This window comes from Camellia sinensis, chromosome 9, assembly GCF_055761805.1.
Source record: "Camellia sinensis isolate YWXY chromosome 9, ASM5576180v1, whole genome shotgun sequence".
Lineage (NCBI taxonomy): Eukaryota > Viridiplantae > Streptophyta > Magnoliopsida > Ericales > Theaceae > Camellia > Camellia sinensis.
The window spans coordinates 111,477,513-111,496,281 of NC_138969.1; the positions used below are offsets into that span (position 1 = coordinate 111,477,513).

General features: G+C 33.9%; 1 protein-coding gene across 1 annotated transcript; it reads right to left on the reverse strand.

Annotated features, from left to right (window-relative positions):
* Positions 1–2,364: 2,364 nt before the first annotated feature.
* Positions 2,365–18,287, reverse strand: LOC145799683 (oxoglutarate-dependent flavonoid 7-O-demethylase 1-like). Its single transcript, XM_082889295.1, has 4 exons — positions 18,042–18,287; positions 16,360–16,607; positions 14,456–14,780; positions 2,365–2,884 (listed from the first exon to the last, which is right to left on the reverse strand). Exons 1-4 carry the CDS (start codon positions 18,285–18,287, stop codon positions 2,618–2,620), a joined length of 1,086 nt encoding a protein of 361 aa, XP_082745421.1. The 3' UTR covers positions 2,365–2,617.
* Positions 18,288–18,769: the final 482 nt, after the last annotated feature.

The following is an 18,769-nucleotide window of genomic DNA, read 5'->3' on the forward strand; positions in this document are numbered from 1 at the left end:
CTTATTAGTTTATGATCATGTCTTCGTATGACATTGCATGTGTTATGGTTATGTTCCTTATCTTCTTCATTTTAATGATGCTCATGTTTATGTGGATATTACTATCTTGTTAAGTTTGTTCTAACTTGACTTAAAACATTAATCCAAATGGAAAACTTAATTGGGCGGCTAACAGGGTTTCGATCACTTGAATAATGAAGGATGATAATATGTTAAGTATGGATTGATGGGATGTACTCCCTAATTGAAGGTTAAGTCTTGCGCAAGTAGTTATCGCGTAAACCCTAGAATGGAACGAACATATTCGGACTCTTTGCGATGGTTTGATTGGTGAGATAAGGTTGGGTCCAGATGGGACATTCAGGAGGATAAAATTTTTTTGGAGGAACAAGGTTGGATTCTGGGTGCTAAAACCTTTTTCTTTTCGCTGTCCTTTTGAGGCCCTGCGGTTGCGCTACGCGGTACATAACCATTGGTAGGCATCTAAGGTAAGTTCTGCAACAAAGTAGCAAAAATGGGAGTTACGAATAGTCCGGTGGCCAATTTTTGTGGTTGGGAGGATGAAATCTCTTTAGGGGATTTTTAGAATACTAACATCTAACCTTGTAATCCTTGTTATTGTCTTGAATGTCATGCTTCATTACTTGCTTGTTATAAATGTGATGGTGTATTGGATTGGGAAAAGGGGATAAAGTGTGTGTGCGTTTATTGACATTCAAAGCTCACGGCATTTCATGCCAGGTATTGAAGACTGTCGGACTAGTCGAAGGCAAAGATAAAGTATTTGAAGACGTATGGCTATCCTATGAGTGTTAGGAACTAGTTATGTTTAACGTGTTTTGAGATTGTACTGATAGATCTCATGTTGTATTTAAGACATGATTTTGTAATTTGTATATATATATAAAATTTGTAACCTATCCTTACACTCTGCCAACTCATGTAGGCCTTGTGTTAATACCTTGTCAAGATCTGTCAAAATTGTAGCTTTGCTATCTAAGGTAGTTGGACTTCAAAGGGAGGTTAATTTGACTCCTCCAACCTTCGTGGGATCTTGCTTGGTCATTAGCCAAATGACTCATTAGTAACGTTTCCTACTGTTGTGACCTTAGATAAACCCTGTATTTAATGGTTAATATATTATTTTATGTTCTTGATTTTTGGGGCATCACAAATAAGGTGTTTCGCTCGAGCGCAAGAAGCTCCTAGTAGTTTTGTAGATAGCAGACCAACGCTCAAGCTCAAGAAGGGCAGCTCGAGCCAACACCGCTCGAGCGTAGGAATCACCATTCAAGCATATAATACACTCTGCTAGTAGTTTTGTAGACCTGCAAAAGTACTGAGAGTTTGCAAAGACCGCTTAAGCGTAGAGGTCAAAATCTGGGCAGCCAAAGTTTTGAAAAACATGCTATCAAACCGTTTCAAACACAGCCAACACATCCCAATAGGCAAACTCAAGGAGGGAAAAGAGGAATAAGACCAGACCAACAATACAAAACCAAGAAACCTGAATCCAGAATATCAAATGGGTCATGCATAAGTCTTACCAATTTTAGATTTAAAATTGTCATGATAATTAGTAGAGTTCAACCTTGTGTTGGACTAGATGGGTGCATAAAACTTTCATATCTTGTACTTGAGTCCCCAAATCGAGTTCTCTAGTAATGATTGATTAGTTGCTTTTAGGGAGTTATTTTACGGTTCTTGGTCTTTAAAACCAAGTGAAGGCTACGAGCTTTTATTGTTTTTTCTTTGAACACTTAACCTATGTGCGAAAATGATTAAAGAACTATACAGGTCATATGGTGGATCTAAGTTTGCTTTGATTAAATGCCATTTGACCAGATTTTAACGATCTTGTGGGATAATGAGATATGAAAATTATAAGTCGATTGCTCTTATCCTCCAGGGAGGCTAGTTGCGCTTACGCCCTACTACTATCAGTGAATAGCAATTTATTACCTTACCTTTCATCTACGAATCTATATATTTTAACCCACACAACTATAAAAAAATAAACAACTAGAGCCCCTGTCTAGAGGAGTAATTAGTTATTGTAGTTGAGGGTATCAATGTGTACATGGGTTCATAAATAGAGTAATGTTAGAAATCTCAAAAATTCTACCAAAAGTTTTACCAAATGTCTCATATGGGTTTCAACCAAAAGTTTTACCAAATGTCTCGCATGGGTGTAAATGTGAGTCCCACACTTATATGAGACATTTGGTAAAACTTTTGGTATAATTTTAGGGATTTCTAACATTTTTGCCATAAAAAAAGGAATAAACAGATAATCATTAATAGTTTAGGAGGTTTTTGTGTAATTAACCATACAAAGATTTGAAACTACTATAATACTCAACATACAAACCACAAAAAAAAATATTATTTTTTTATACATTAGTTATACATAAAAAGAGATCAAACAACTAGCTTCGATGAGTGAGCTAGGTATATTTTGGGTTATCTTACACATAAAGGGAGGTTTTGTATCTCGTTGTCTCATACATGACATGTTATTTAGAGGTTTTGTTCCAAACCTTAATACATTACATAGTACAAACACCAATATTATATTTTTCTTAATTTAATTTTAAGAGTACTATAGTGATTGCCATCAAGCAGTGTCATCTTCTTCATTTCCAATCTTCATTTGATCTAAGAATGACTTTCCATTGAGCTTGTGAGAGAAGAAATATTTGTAGTACTTTTCCATACTAACCCTTTTGAATAATGGAGGGTTTTGTGGGTTTAGAAGGCTAGTTGCAGGTCCGACCTCCACTTCAAACTTGGGGTTGAAAAACATTGCAATGGACATTCTCTCATTTACTGAATTCACAGTTGCTCTGTGCTCAATACTATTATAGAGACCATTACTCAATATCTGCAAATTGATACCATAAATCTCAATAAAATGCCACATTGTGCTACTTGACGGAGCGTTGAATTTTACTTGACCATAGCCGGAGGAAATCTATGAAAATAGTTTGAAAATTACTTTCATACATTGCTCACTTAAGTACTATATCTTTCCTACGTTGATAAGAACCATACAATATTTTTGTACAATACTTAAAGTTAGCGTAAATAACACTGACACCCCTTCTATTTCTCTGAAATCACACTGTCATCCCTTTTATTATCTGAAATGTCACTGTACTCCCTTGCTTTAGAAAATTATGTAACAGTCTACCCCTTTTTTTTGATCAAACGTCAATTGAGTTAACAAAAGTTGATGACGTAAGAAAAACAAATCTTTTAAATGCCTAATTTACCCTAAATTTATTTCTTCTTCCTTAAGGACGATATGATAAGCCTTTAGAATTATCCTTAGAGGTAGCCTATAGCAATTAGTAGGCAAAAGAAGCATGTGCTTGAAATCCAATATTGCATGGGCTAACTATCGACGGCATCATTTATTTAAGAAGAAATTATAAGACAGTGAGAAGTTGAGAAATTTTTTATCAAAAGATAGGGGTGTAACTTTTTTTTATTTTTTGTGCACAAAAAAGGGTGCACCTCTATGTGTTTGTAATTATTTTTAATCTTTTACACTAGTTTATAATTTCTCATTTATTTAATAGCAAGAGTTTTATTAGGCAAACTATATGTAATCAGAATTTAATGTATGGTGCAAATTTAGAGAAATGCTAATATAAGCACCTTGAAATATTATATATGGTATGCATTTTATAACAACATCTTAAGAAAATTTGTAATATAAATTAACAAGTGGACATAACTATTCTTATTACAAAAAAAATAACTATTCCGCTATGGTGCACATAATAAATTCACGAGCACTACTATATATCACTTTTTTATTTCTTCGTATTTTTATATCACCAAAATACATGACAAAATATTATTTATTTTGATTAATATTTAATAATTAATTCAAAATAAGAAAACCAATCATGAGTATTTATGTAAGAGGTGATATAAAATATTGATAAAAAATCAACGACATAGAGCATTTTTTTAAATCCCCCATTCGTAATTTTTGCCACAAATTTACATATGACATAAACATTCAATAGTTTAACCACAAAAAGTTATATCTTTCTTATGATATGCCTTATTATAAGAACGCACATCATATATCTTTCCATACATTTAAACTTAATTTTAATCCACATTTTAAATTTTAGATTTTTTCATAGATTTAAACTTAATTTATTTAACATTTTAAATTTTAGATTTTTTTTAGATAAAAATTTAGAATATACACTATTGTTGGAGTTTTATTGCATGCTTATCGTTTTGGGTAATAGAAATGATCCAAGTTTTTAATGTAAAATAAATAATTAAAAAAAAATTTACCCAAGTTTCATTTCTTTATAATCCATATTGATGAAGGCTAATCTTGTTATATTACGTTGGTAGAACACAGTCTTGTTAAATTTTGTTATATTACTTTGGTAAGTCTGTTGCCAATGGTGTGGTGTTGAGAAATTATAGAAATGCTCTTGGACATGCATCAATAGATTGGGGTTGATTGAACGGGAAGTCTTTTCATTACAACGAGTGAGGTCGAAGAAGGGAGTATTTTATTTGCTAATTTTAAATTAGTTAACATGGGCATTATAGTAACTTTACTTAATTTTTTAATGATGTCAACTGACAGGGGGTATAACTGATTATTTCATAGAATAAAGGGAATAACAGTGTGATTTTACCCGTGATTTTAGAATAATAGAGGGGTGTCAGTGTAATTTACCCTTAAAGTTTTTCTATTTTTCATGGATTGCCCTCGAACTTGGGTCAAATAAATATATCGCCAAGTGGTGTCCAAGTGGTTTTTGTATTTTTTTATGTATCAAATTTTGAACAGTCGTTGGTTGTTGCGTCAATTAAGAAGGAAAAAAATAAAAATGGAAAAATTACCAAAACAATCTCAAGATTTGAACATTGAAATAAAATAAACGTTGAGTTTTTAATTTTATTAATTTATTAAATTGTAATATTTTGATTTATTTTTAATTTAAATCATAAATCTATTTCTGTTGATTAAAAGCGAAGAAAAAAAAATATTTTAACTATTAAAGTCAATAAAAAATATATATTTTGATCATTTTATGTATATCTAGATTAAATTTAATAATTAAAATATATTTTTTTTCTATTGTTTTACTCAACGGAAATGGACTGATGGTTTAAATTGAAAATAAATTAAAATTTTATGACTTAAATTAACAAAATTTAAAACTCATAATTTATTTTGTTAAAGTGCTTAACGTTGGGAATTTTTTTTTTTTTTTTTTGTAATTTTTCAAAAATAAAGTTTTAAGAACCAAATTAAAGTGGTGTTTGATATAACTAAAAAGTGCAAATTAAGTACTGAAAATTAAATATTTAATATTTTTAAGTTGAATGTTTGTTTGATAAAAATGAATCCTAAACTAAAACAAATTGTTTGATTTTGAAATTTAAATTTATTATTTTTAAATTTTCTCTTTCAATTTTTATATTGTGGTGATGAGGTATTGGTGGTAGAGGATGAGGAAGTGGCGGCGTCAACGATGATGGTGTTTATGGTATCGATGTCAATGGTATTGGAGGTGGAGGTAGAGGTGGAGGTAGAGGCAGAGGGATAGTGGGAAATATAGTGGAGGTAAAGAGGTAAGTGATAGTGGCTATGGCAGTAACGACTATAGTAATAGAGATGGAGGGTTGTAATAGTAATGGTAGAGAGGTGGTGATAATGATAATTGTGGTAGTAATGAAATGATTGCGGTGGTTGCGGTGACGATAGCAATGTTGGTGAAGTTAGTAGTGATAGTGGTGGAAGTAATGGTAATGGCAATAATCGTGGTGGTGATGTGATAATAGTGTTGGCGATAACAATTGCGTAGGGGGTGTATTAGTGGTAGATATGGCAGCAACATCTTTAAGGTTGTAACCGTGAACGAACTTATGCACAAGCATATACAAATTTAGTTAGAATAATATTATTTAAAATTTTTGTAATTTTAATTTGCATTCTAATTAATGTATATCATTATTAATGTATATCCTAATTAATGTATATATATCCTAATTAATATATATCATTGTTAATGTATATCATAAGTTAGGAATTAGAGTTAGATTAGGATTGTATAACTCTCCTATATATAAGAGCTCTTATACATGGTTATTTATAAAAAAACATAGATACACAACTCCCACCTTTCTTTCAACCATTGTAACATGGTTATCAAAGCATAGGTCATGAATCCTAACTCCTCTTTTCTCTTTCTTATTGCTCGCACACAGTGGCATTATAGCATCCCTCTTCCTTTTCATCAATACACCATTCTTTGTTCCACAACACTATTTTGTCACTGTTCCGTCATCATCGTTGACCAAAATTTTAAAAAAAATCCCTTACAGTGCTCAGAATTTTGCCCTGGTTCCAACGCCACCTGTCCCGTCCCAGGAAACCTCCTCATGTACCTTCATGTGCCGCTTTTTTCGTTGGCGCGTCCAGCCTTCCACCTCCACTCTCCCATATGCAAACACGCGCAATACCGCCCCTGCTACCGTGCACCCGCGTGTGCCGCTCCTGCTATCATGTACTTGCATGAGTTGTTTCTGCTACTGTCCACCCTTGTGCGCCATTCCTACTACCATGCACCCATGTGAGTCATTCTTGCTACCATGCACCCGCGTGCGCCATTTCTGATAATGTGCGTCGCACGTCCTTTGCTGCAATTGTAAGTCGCGCCTCCCTCCACTTTTGTGCAACGTGCCTCTACTAACGTCATTCAGCCTCCTGTTGACGTCATCTCTGCCCCATTAAACTCTTTCCTAGCTATTTTCGGCCTTCTGGACTCACTGGTACGATCTGTTTTATCTAATTTTGCTCCTGTAATTTTGTTCCTATTTATTTTGCCCTAACACTATATTATTATGGATCGTCATGATGCCTCCCATCCAATTTCAGTTATGCTTGATGGATCCAATTATGTTTTGTGGGCCCAAGCCATATCTTCCTTCGTCAAAGGTTAGAAACTCTAGCGTATTATCATCGGGGATGTGAGCAAACCAGAGAAAGGGGCCACTGAAACTACTACTAAATTTGAAGACCGCTTAGAAGACTGGGACAGTAAGAACTACCAAATCATTACTTGGCTTCGGAATACCTCTGCTCTCTTTATTAGTCTTCAGTTTGGTCTTTTTCAGCTTGACTCTATTATTACTCCTGCTAAAGACATTTAGGAGTTTTGAAAGAATAATATCAAACTGTTGATCTTGCATATCAGTATCAACTTCAATGGCAGTTGCACCGCATGCGTGAAGAACCTGGTCAGTCTATTAATGACTTTCTTTCTCAGATGTATTTTGTTTAGGACCAGCTTGCTCTTTTAGAAGCTCCATGGCCTCACCTTGAAGATGCTACTTTATTCACTACGTATTGTAATCAGCAGCGGTTGGTTCAATTTCTCATGGCTCTCACTACCCATTTTGAGCCCGTGCATACATCTCTCTTTCATCGCACTCTACTGCCCACTTTTTAGAAGGCCATTTCAGAGCTATTATCTGAGAAAACTCATCTTGGTACTCTCCTGACTCATAATGCGGACTTTATTCTTGCCACTCCTCTACGATGGACTTCTTCTTCCCTGTCAATCCAGCAATCCACTGCTTACATTTATTATTAGAGTTGAGGCCTTCTTTCTACTCATCTTTTAGTTCATAGCCCAATCAGACCTTGCCAGTATTGCAACAAAATTGATCCTGGTCATCTGCAGTAGGATTGTTTTCGTAATCCCTCCCGGTCCTCTTCCACTAGTCACTCCTCTTGTGGTGGCTCTTCCATAGGTAGTTCACATCGTCTTAGGAATCAATCTATATCTTCGTCTGCTTACAGCACTGCTGTTGCTACCTCTAAGGATTTTTCCGAGCCTCTAGGCCCTTCTGCTCCTATCTTCTCCCAAACTAATGTTGAGGCCATGTTCAAACAATTTCTCTCCCCCTTTGTTACACCTCCCCCTACTGCTCTACCTGTGACTTCAGATACATCTTCATGGTATTTTGACTACGCATGTTGTAATCATATAACTTCCAGTTCTAGTACATTTTCTTCCATCTCTCCCTCGGCTCATATTCCCTCTATTCATACTGTTGATGGTTCTCTCATGTCTGCAAGTCATGTTGGCTCTATTTCTACCTCTCATTTGTCTTTAGCACATGTTTATCATATCCTTACTCTTACCTTAAACCTTATCTCCATTAGTCAATTATGCGAGCTTGGTCCAACTGTCACTTTTTCTGCTAATGGTTGTTTGGTACAGGACCTTCAGACAAGACAGACTTTTAGGATCGACCGTAAGCATTTACGTCTCAATGAGCTCATTCACCTTCATGTTCCGGACTCCACACTGTTAGCCGCTCCTGTATTTGATTTTTCTGTCCCCTTTTTATCTTTGGCATTGTCGCTTAGGGCATATTTTTGTTACTCGGTTGAAGTCTTTGGTTTCTAGTGGTCAGTTGGGTCATGTACTTCCTGATCATTTTGATTGTTTGCCTTGTCAACTTGAAAAACAACCTGCTTTATCTTTTAATAAAAGTACTTTTGTTTCCCATACACCTTTTGATCTCATACATTCTGATATCTTTGGCCCATCTCCTACTACTACCATGGGGGGATCTCGCTATTTTGTTATCTTTGTTGATGATTTTTCATGGTTTACTTGGTTGTTTCTCATGAAAAATCAATCTAAACTTAAACAAATTTATTATACCTTTGCAAAAATGGTCCAAACCCAATTTTTAAAGAACATTAAAAATTTTCGCTCTGACAATGCTATGGAGTATTGGGATTTGGATTTTCACTCTTTTTTTCAGAGTCATGGAACTCAACCTCATCATTCTTGTGCTTGCATGTCCTAGCAAAATAGACGTGCTGAACAGAAACATCGGTATATTCTGGACACTACTCGAGCTCTCATTCTCTCTTCTTTATGTCTTGAACCTTTTAGGGGGAACCTGCACTTACTGTTATGTATACTATTAATTGTGTTTCCACTCATGTCATCTACAATCCAACTCCCTTTGAACGTCTACATGGCACTAGCCCTCCATACACACATCTTCGGGTTTTTGGGTCTACATGTTTTGTCATTTTTCAACCTCATGAACACACCAAACTTGAACCTCGTTCTCGACTTTGTTGCTTTCTTTGGTATGGGATTGAACATAAAGACTATAACTGTTGGGATCCTATTTCTAAGCGTTTTCGTGTATCCAGTCATGTGGTTTTATAGGAGCATAAAATGTTTTCATCCATATCCTCGTTTCACTTATCCTCACCCTCTATCTCCATCATGTTTACTAATTCTTCCATAGATCTCTTCTCTAATGCGTTTGATGCAGGTTCCTCATTTGTAGAGACGCCTTTGATAACCCCTAATCTTGTCCAGACTACTCTCCCTAATGGTCCACTGCCTATTGCGTCTTTTAGCTCGTTTTCTACCTCTCTACCAAGCCTACCCCCCACAGATCTTCCCACCGGTCATCTACATCGGGTAATTCAACCCCTTGTTTATCTTTGTGATTATATTGTTGAGCCTATTTCCTTTTCTACTTATGAACCTACCTCCTATCGTGAGGCTTGTACTAATCCTCTTTAGTAGCAAGCTATGACTGATGAACTACAGGCTTTAGAAAAACTCATACTTGGGATGTTGTTAATCTTTCTCCTGGAAAGACTGTGATTGGATGCAATGGGTATACAAAATCAAAACCCATTTTGATGGCTTTATTGAGTGCTACAAAGCCTGTCGTGTTGCAAAAGGCTTCACCTAGGAATATGACATTGATTATGAGGGGACTGTTGCTCTAGTTGCTCGGCTTACCTCTGTACATAGCTTAATTGTTGTTGCCGCTGCTCGCAATTGGGATCTCTTTCAGATAATGTCAAAAATGCATTTCTTAATAGTGATCTTCCTGAGGAGGTCTATATGCAACCTCCCATTGGGTCTGCTTATCCACATCATAAAGTTTGCAAACTACAATGTGCTCTCTATGGTCTCAAGCAAGCTCCACGAGTGTAACAACCCCGACCCATAGTTAACGTTAATCCATGTTTAATTGTATCTAAAAATAAATTAAAGTGAAATTTTGCATCATACATTGCATTATATGTGTTTATATCTGTTTAACGTAGAAAGATCTATTTATGTTTCAGTTTCGGATTGCGAATTAAAGGCCTTATTGGCATCCGATTCAGAAATTGACTTGATTTATGTGTTAATTAGAATTTTTAGAATTTTATGGTAAGTTTAATTGAAATTTGGTTCGGAACAATTAAATTAAAATAATTTAATGTCTACTTGATTAACTTGATCAATTTGATCAATAAATAATTACACTTATGCCCAAGCCTATATAAGGCCACCCCTACATCTTCCTACACATTTTTGACAGCCTCATTCCCTTATCTTTGAGCTCATCATGGGAGAGAGTGAGAGACTAAAGAACTTGGGACCAAACTTGAAGTAGAGAAGGCCATTGCTAGGAGATTTGGAGAATTACCCAAGATTTTGATTAAGTGAAGCTCAATTGAGTAGCCTAGGTAAGAGCTCAACCTTACAACCTTGGGATTGAATCATATAGTACATGAATACAAATGAAATAGGTGAATTCATATGGAAATTGAGCTAGAATTGAAGAAAGCAAAGTCATTCCATACAAGTATGCATGTTTCATACCATTTTAAAGTTGTTGTCAAAGCTTTTCTCACATACATGTTGTAATTCTAGCATGGTTTGAAGAATTCATAACATTTCTCACCATTAGACCTCATTGTATCATGTTTTGGAAACTAAGAACTCAAGTCAATATATGCATGACAAGTTCATATCATGTCCTTGAAGTTTCAAGTTGAATTTTGGCCAATTTACTTACTTTTGGGCCTTGATTTTGCGAAATAATCCTTAATTCTTTATGTTTTGTAAGTTTGTAAGTGTTTTCTCAAGTTTTGAGGCCAAGAGCTATGTTTTGATTAGGTTGAATTCGAGTTTGAACCAAGGAGAGCAATCTGGAAATCCTAGATTTTGCCTCTTCGCTCGAGCAGCAGATTCTATGCTCGAGCAGCGACTCTGTGATCTTGCACTTCCGCTCGAGCGACCAGAAATCCGCTTGAGCGTGAAATATATGCTCCCAGAAGTTCATATGTTTTGCAAATCGCTTGAGCAAAAGTCTGAGTCTCACACTCGAGCGGGGATCGAGCGTTTGTCGAGCGTGAAAATCAAGCAACCAGTACTTTTGTCAAAGTTTGCAGACTGCTCGAGCGATGGAAGTTACGCTCGAGCGGACCCTCACATTTTGTATGTCCGTTCGAGCGAGGAAAGCCACGCTTGAGCGTGGACCCTGTTTTCAATAAGTTTTGAATAATGTTTTCAAGTACATTTTTTTACATCGTCATGCCATCCTAGCATTCCTAGGCCAAGATTAAAACACTATAATGAGGATAAAGGCTAAAAACACACTAAGGACAAATGAAATAAGTTATTTACAATTCGAGCGTGTGTTTCAATGTATGTATCTGTCATGTTATGTAGGTCACGCGCCTTAAGTTAAGTGAATTACCTACTCTACTTGTCTATTTGGAGCCACTGGTTATCTGTGAGTAATAACTCTGTAAAGTTATGTTTGACTTTAATTATTTTCTGATGATATGAAATGATCAATTTTTCGAAATGTTATGTTTTGTATGAATGAATGATTGTCTAATTTTCTTTGAAACGTAATTGTGGTATCCTTAGCAGAGGCCCTTGCCTAAGAGACATAATACTGTGGCTTATGGTCATGAGACCCTAGCCCGGGGGAAACAATACCGTGGCCGATGTATGAGATATGTTATCCGGTACCGGAGGTTCCTTTTGGGACTTGATATGCTTGACCAAAGAGACATGTTTATGCTAATGGATGTACTACACGTGATTTGAATATGAATAAGACTATGACTCTATTTTTGCTATAAACCTTATTATGATTCTGATTTGCTACGAGATTTGAAATTTGTTCTCGGCATCATTCATTAAAATCTTTACTTTGTTATTATTCACTGGGCTTCCGTTCACTATTTATATTATGTATGTTGGTGACCAGGCGCGTGACCAGACCCAAAGTTGAGGATTTGGCATCTCTGTTTTGTCATCCAATTGTTGTGCCTCCGAAGCGGTTTCCTGATGTGGTCAAGTCAAGTCTAAGTGGCTATAGTAAAGACCTTATATTTTTGTTTGTAATACGAACAAGTCTTTTGTTTTGTGTATAAAAGCTATTTTCCTTTTTGAGCTACAACTGTATCAAATGTGATGAAGGCCAATGTATCATAATGTCACATATATGAATATATTATATGTAAGGTTTCAAATTTATGTCCCATGTATATTTGCACGACACCTATAAGGGCGAGTTTGGGTCGGGACAACGAGCTTGGTTTGCTAAATTCAGTTCCACCATTCATGACTTCAGCTTCACCTCCAGCTCATATGACTCTTCTCTCTTTGTTCAGACCACTCTTCATAGCACCGCTCTTCTTCTTCTTTATGTGGATGATATGATTATCACCGGTGATGATGTGGCTAGTAGTCTTAGCCTAAAAAAATTTCTCAATCATCAGTTTGAGATGAAGGACCTTAGTACTCTCAATTATTTTTTAGGGCTTGAAATCTTTCACGATTCCACTGGTTATTATTTGTAACAAGCCAAATATGCCTCCGATCTTCTGGCACACACTGCTCTTACCGATTGCAAGACTACCTCTACTGTCATTGATCCTCAGAGTCGTCTCACTCCTCTCGACGGGGATCTTCTCTCTGATGCTACTCTTTATCGCCCACTGGTAGGTAGCCTTGTCTATCTTATTGTGACTCATCCTGACATTGCCTATGTTGTCCATCTTGTTAGTTAGTACATGTCGGTTCCCCGCACCCTGCACTATACTGCTCTACTTCACATACTTTGCTACCTCAAAGACACTATGTTCTATGGACTCCACTACTCTACTCACCCTTCTCTCGAGCTTTGTGCTTTTTCTGATGTTGCTTGGGCTGGGGATCCTACTGATCGACGCTCTACCATGGGTTTCTCTTTCTTCTTAGGGAATTCCCTTCTTACTTAGCGTAGCAAGAAACAGTCCCTCACTACTCTTACTTGTGCTGAAGTTGAATACCATGCTCATGCTGACACTACTCAGGAACTTTTGTGGCTTCGTTGACTCCTTGCTGATATAGGTGTTTCTTCCCCTGGTGCTACCTCTCTCTATTGTGACAATCAAAGTGCCATTCAGATCGCTCACAATGATGTCTTCCATGATCACACAAAACATATTAAGATTGATTGTCATTTCACTTGACAACATGTTATACGTGGCACTGTTCATCTTCTCTCTATTGCTTCTGCTGATCAACCTGCTTATATTTTCACCAAGGCTCATCCTCCTAGTCGTTTCAGTGATCTAGTTTCCAAGCTCAAGTTGGTTAATGCTTACCCATCTTGAGTTTGAGGGGTGTTGTTAATGTGTATTCTAATTAATGTATATCATAAGTTAGGAATTAGAATTAGAGTTAGAATAGGATTGTATCACTCTCATATATATATATATATATATATAGGAGCTCTTGTACATGATTATTTATAAAAAAAATACAGATGAACAATTCCCACCTTTCTTTCAACCATTGTAACATCATTAATTTGGAGTTGTTCGGATATCGACTATTTCTTAGGCATCCTTATCTATTAATTTGCAAAAGAAGATTAATATACATCTTATCTCTAACACTGAACAAGTCGGCACCTTGTTATGCTGATGCAATTTTCTTCTTGAATTCAAAACAAAATGGTAATTATTGTGGTAATAAGGTTATGTAAATGGTGGAGAATAAGATATAAATAATAAAATTATTCATTTTTCTTTTGGATAAGTTTGTGCGCAATAATTTAATATAATATGGTCAATAATTTAGTATAATATCAAAACACCATAGCAATAATAATAATAATAATAAAAAGAGATGTACCATAGGTGAATGATACGTACTTATTGGTACCTATCATGTTTGAAAGCATGAGAAATTTTAACAGACACACCTTTTAAAGGAGATGTACCATATATACTTTTAATTATATTATTTTTTTATTTATAATTAATTTTTTTATTATTTATGATACTATTTTAATTATAACTCGTGAGATCTTTAATTATGTTTTATGGTGTGTTGGTTATGAATTTTTTTTTTTAATTATAATTCAAAAAGTATGAAATTATATATTTTTTTTTTCTCCAATTATAAGGTGTATATGATGAGTGCATCATAGTGTTTCCCTTGAAACATACATTCAACCTAGAGGGGAAAAAAAAAAGTTTTGAAAATGAAATGTTGACCAGGTCAGAACAAGTAATTTAGAAGAATTATTTTATTTGAATTTAAATTTTGAAGAGAGAGTATGGAAAACAAACCTCTAGAGTGTCTCCTACATTAACAACAAAGGCATCTGGAAGGAAATTAACAGGAATCCAAATCCCATCTTTTTTAACTTGGAAACCCTCAACTCCGTTGACTTGCAGAAGGATGGTGATGCAGGTAGCATCAGAGTGAGGCCTCAGGCCCATCACCATCTCTGGTTGGGGACATGGAGGATAGTATGACATTCTCACTGATTGCACTCCATCATCAAACATCTCCTCCATCTCTCCCTTGTCAATCTTTAGAGCCTTTGCCATCAACCCAAAAATTGTCGTTGCAAGGTTTTGCAACTCTGAGATGTAAGACTCCAAGGTTTCCCTACAAGAAGAAAGAAAAAATGATTATGCAATACTTAAGCTATGATTGGTTTCAGCCAAGAAACAGTCACTTTTTTTTGGATATTTGGCTGTTTGAATTTCCAAATAAATCACATTTTTTTAAAAACTTTTTTAGTGACTTTCCTTTTTTTTTTTTCAAAATTGTCAAAATCTTTTATTTTTCTCTAGTCTGCTTGTCTAGCCGAATCTAAAAATTAATTTTTTTTTAAAGCTTCAAAAATAAATTTTAAAAGTCAAAATAAGTCAAAAATTCCATTATTTTTATCCTTTTTTTAGCTTTTTAAAATTTCTCGAATTATCTGGCCGAGTAGAATCTAGAACTCTGAAGTTGTTTGAAATATTTTTAAATTTTTTACCAGAGACGAAAATAAGTTTACCAAAAACATTGTAACTGTTTGAATTCATCTTATTTATTTGACAATTGAGAGAGAAAAAATATATATATATATTTTTTTAACAAGGTCTACCATATTTGGCAAGTGCTAAAAAGTCACATTTTTTTTTTCATATTACCTTTTTTTTTCTTTTACAACTTTTTTTGTCTTTAGTTATATTTTTTAAGTTTTAAAATTTTCAGGGCTTTATAGTTTAGAAGGATTTAAAAAGTAAATAAAAAAATTTACTAAAAAAAACACTGGACCAAAACTTTCTCAATAACAAAAGATAACTTTTTTTTATTTTATTCCAATTGCATCAACATTTTTTTTGGCCATAGCTTTACTCTAAAAAGTCAATAACAACCAAACAGAAAAAAACTACTAAAAAAAGCATTTGCAAACTACAACTTGTTACATGGTTTAATCAGAAATGTTATATACTAAGAAAAATATTATGTGATTTAAGGTTACATCTTAGATGAAGCTAATCTGCATATTTTAAATTTAACATTTTTGTTTTTTTGTTGTTGTTTTTTATTATATTTTATATAATGCGTGTTTTAAGTACACCGGTACATGGACATATAAGTGTAAGTTACGTCTCCTAAGAGGAGACTTAATGTGACCCACATGCCTATTAATTATATATATATATATATATATATATTATTTATATGTTTATTTATCTTTTGATAATTATGGGTAATAATTATTAAGGTTGCCTAAAATATCAAGAACTCTAATGGTGGTTTGGCTTATCTATTTCTACTAATTAATTTTCCTTAATGGAAGGAAACTAACAAGGTTTATCAGATAAGGTATCTAATAGGAGTTTCTGACCTAACAGTTATAAATAGGCATGTGGTTCTCCATCAACACGGCACTCTAGTTCTGCATAGGTTAGAAGACGCTTATTCCTAAAGTGTGAGCTGAGTGATATAATATTGAGAGATTTAGAAGAAATACATATATCACACAACTTGATTAATAATAGCTGGAGGAGGTTAGTATAATTTTATTCCGCTATATATTCATACACATATGATTATATTATATATGTGTATGATTTTCCTACAATAAGAACATGTTCTTGTATAGAAATACATAGATTCATTACAACATGTGTTTGTGTGTGTGTGTGTGTGTGTGTGTGAGAGAGAGAGAGAGAGAGAGAGAGAGGACCTAAGTGAAGAAGGGAGCTGTGGAAGTAGGTGTGCCTTTCTTCTATGGACAGGGTTGATGACCATATAAAACCTATCTGCCCAATCAAGTTTTTCATCATCTTGCATGAGCAAGGTTTGTCCATACCCTTCAACATCACCTGGCTGTATCTTGTATTTCATCTTCTCATCCAAAGGAAGCTTGTAGAATTCTTTAATTTCATATTTCACTTTCTCCACTAGTAAAGGGCTAACTCCATGGTTCACCAACTACAAACATTAGCGCTACCAAATATTAGTACATATATTTTCATTTTCTACACAAAAACACATCTTAGTATGGTTCTACTTCAAATATAAGGGGTTGTTCCCCAAAATGTTAAGGTTTTTTTCAAGTTTAAATCTATACTTGAGAGAAATCGAGCAGCCTGTGAGATCTATCATAGGTCTCATTTTGATGATTCGAACAATTTATTTTGCAAGATCCACCGTGTATTTTATGAATTGAAAAAATTCGATCGATCCGATCATTGTAAAATTTTCATTCATCCATCTATTTATTTATGTATTTTTTTTTTTACACAAACATGATAAAATAAAATAAAATAAAAATTACAATTCTTGTGTTAACTTAAATTTTCTAATAAATGATATATACGGAGAGACTTATCAAATCAACAATTCAACTAATTGAAACAGAACTCGCAATAGGCCCCACGAATCCGTCAACTGCTCTCAAGTTGAAATTTGAAAACCATATCAAAATTATTTATCAAAATTCTTTTCTTTTAAATCAGTCCAACTTCAGATTTTTATTTTTTTATTTTTTTTAGCTTTGATGCTTGCATATATATGATTAGCTTTGGATACCGTGCCAACTTTATTAGGATGTGTTGCTAAGAAATAATCACCATGTTTGTTTTTCATTTTTTGAAAATATTTTTTAAAAAATTTTACTTTCTTATTTTTCATATTTTTTTAATTTTACTGAATTTTTTTTAATATTTTAAATAATTTTTAAATTTTTAGACACACCTAACATAAATACACTTAAAAAATATAATTTTCGTGAAAAAATCTTTAAAAAATTCACTAAATACCAAAAAATACAAAAAAAAAAGCAAAAATTCAGCATATTTTTCATATTTTTATGTATTTATTAATTTTTTAAAATATTTTTTTTACAAATATTTTACTTTTTAAATAAATCTAAATAAGGTGCATCTAAAAAAGAAAAAAAAATGCTTAAAATTTTAAAAATATTACTAAAAATAAAAAACTCAATTTTTAAAAAATTAAAACCAAACGCGTTAAATATTTTTTCTTACCTTTTTATTGATTTAATTTTTTTATGTTCCGGTCTTGTACTCTCTTTTTGTACCAATGAACTTTTTCTCCCTCAATCCAAAAAATCAATAGAAGGAAAATCTTGGTTCATATAGTCACCCTAAAAGAGATTTGAGTGCGCAATCAACTGAACTAACTGTACTCCTTTTGGTTTTCTTTAATAATAGCTATCTTTTTGCTCATAAAATAAAATTTAAAATACGCTAGTTTAATTAGCCAAAATTATTGCACTTGACTAGGAGATTAATAATTTGAGGCTTGTTATCTCTCTTTATAATATAGCCTCCGATGTACTAATGAAAGCAAGAAAATAAAAATAAAATAAAATAAAAATGAAGACATATGTGAGATGAAAACCTGAAAGACGCCCCATTCTTTGCAAATGGAATGCAACTTGTCTAGTTGAAAATCAGTTGATTCACCCATTAGCAATTGTTGCATGTCAACAGTAGGGATGGTTTGGGAAGTGGCATCTTCTGAGAGAATTGAACACGGTTGGTTATCTAAACGAACATAGCGCTCTGGGATGACAAGCATGGGCTCTTTGGCAAGCTCTTGAATGGTCAGTGAACTCCCGAACCCCTTTGGTTTTGATGATGCCATTCGCTTTAGGTGTTACAATTGCAAACATCTAAGATAAGTATTTATAGAGGAACAATAATGAGTCAATGCACGAGTTTTTTTTAAATTTATTTATTAAAACAGCATATTTAGTTTTTTTTTTTTTTTTACATTAACAAAAAAAAAAAAAAAAAATGAAGAAGAAGAAGAGAGAGAGAGAGAGAGAGAGAGAGAGAGAGAGAGAGAGAGAGAGAGAGAGAGATTGCTTTCATGACTTGAACCCAATATAAATAAGATTGATAAATACATGATGTATTGACAAATGATAGACCTAGATGGTAGAAAGTAAGGATGATCGTCACCCTTACGATTCGAAAATATTCTTATTATACTAGTGTTTATTATTAATTATCTCCAGCTTTGTATTTAATATATGACTAAGGCCTCATTTGGGAATAGGTTATTTTAGTAATTTTTTGACTTTTTGGTTAAAATGTGATGGAAAAAAAAACTAGTATATTTGG

What these genes read in the sequence shown, in the direction of transcription:
- LOC145799683 (XM_082889295.1), bottom strand. Translation starts at nt 18,287, where the DNA reads ATGGCATCATCAAAACCAAAGGGGTTCGGGAGTTCACTGACCATTCAA. An exon ending in AAGAATGGGGCGTCTTTCAG is followed by an intron (nt 16,608 to 18,041) that starts GTTTTCATCTCA and finishes TAATGTTTGTAG; the next exon opens with TTGGTGAACCATGGAGTTAG. An exon ending in CAGCTCCCTTCTTCACTTAG is followed by an intron (nt 14,781 to 16,359) that starts GTCCTCTCTCTC and finishes TTCTTCTTGTAG; the next exon opens with GGAAACCTTGGAGTCTTACA.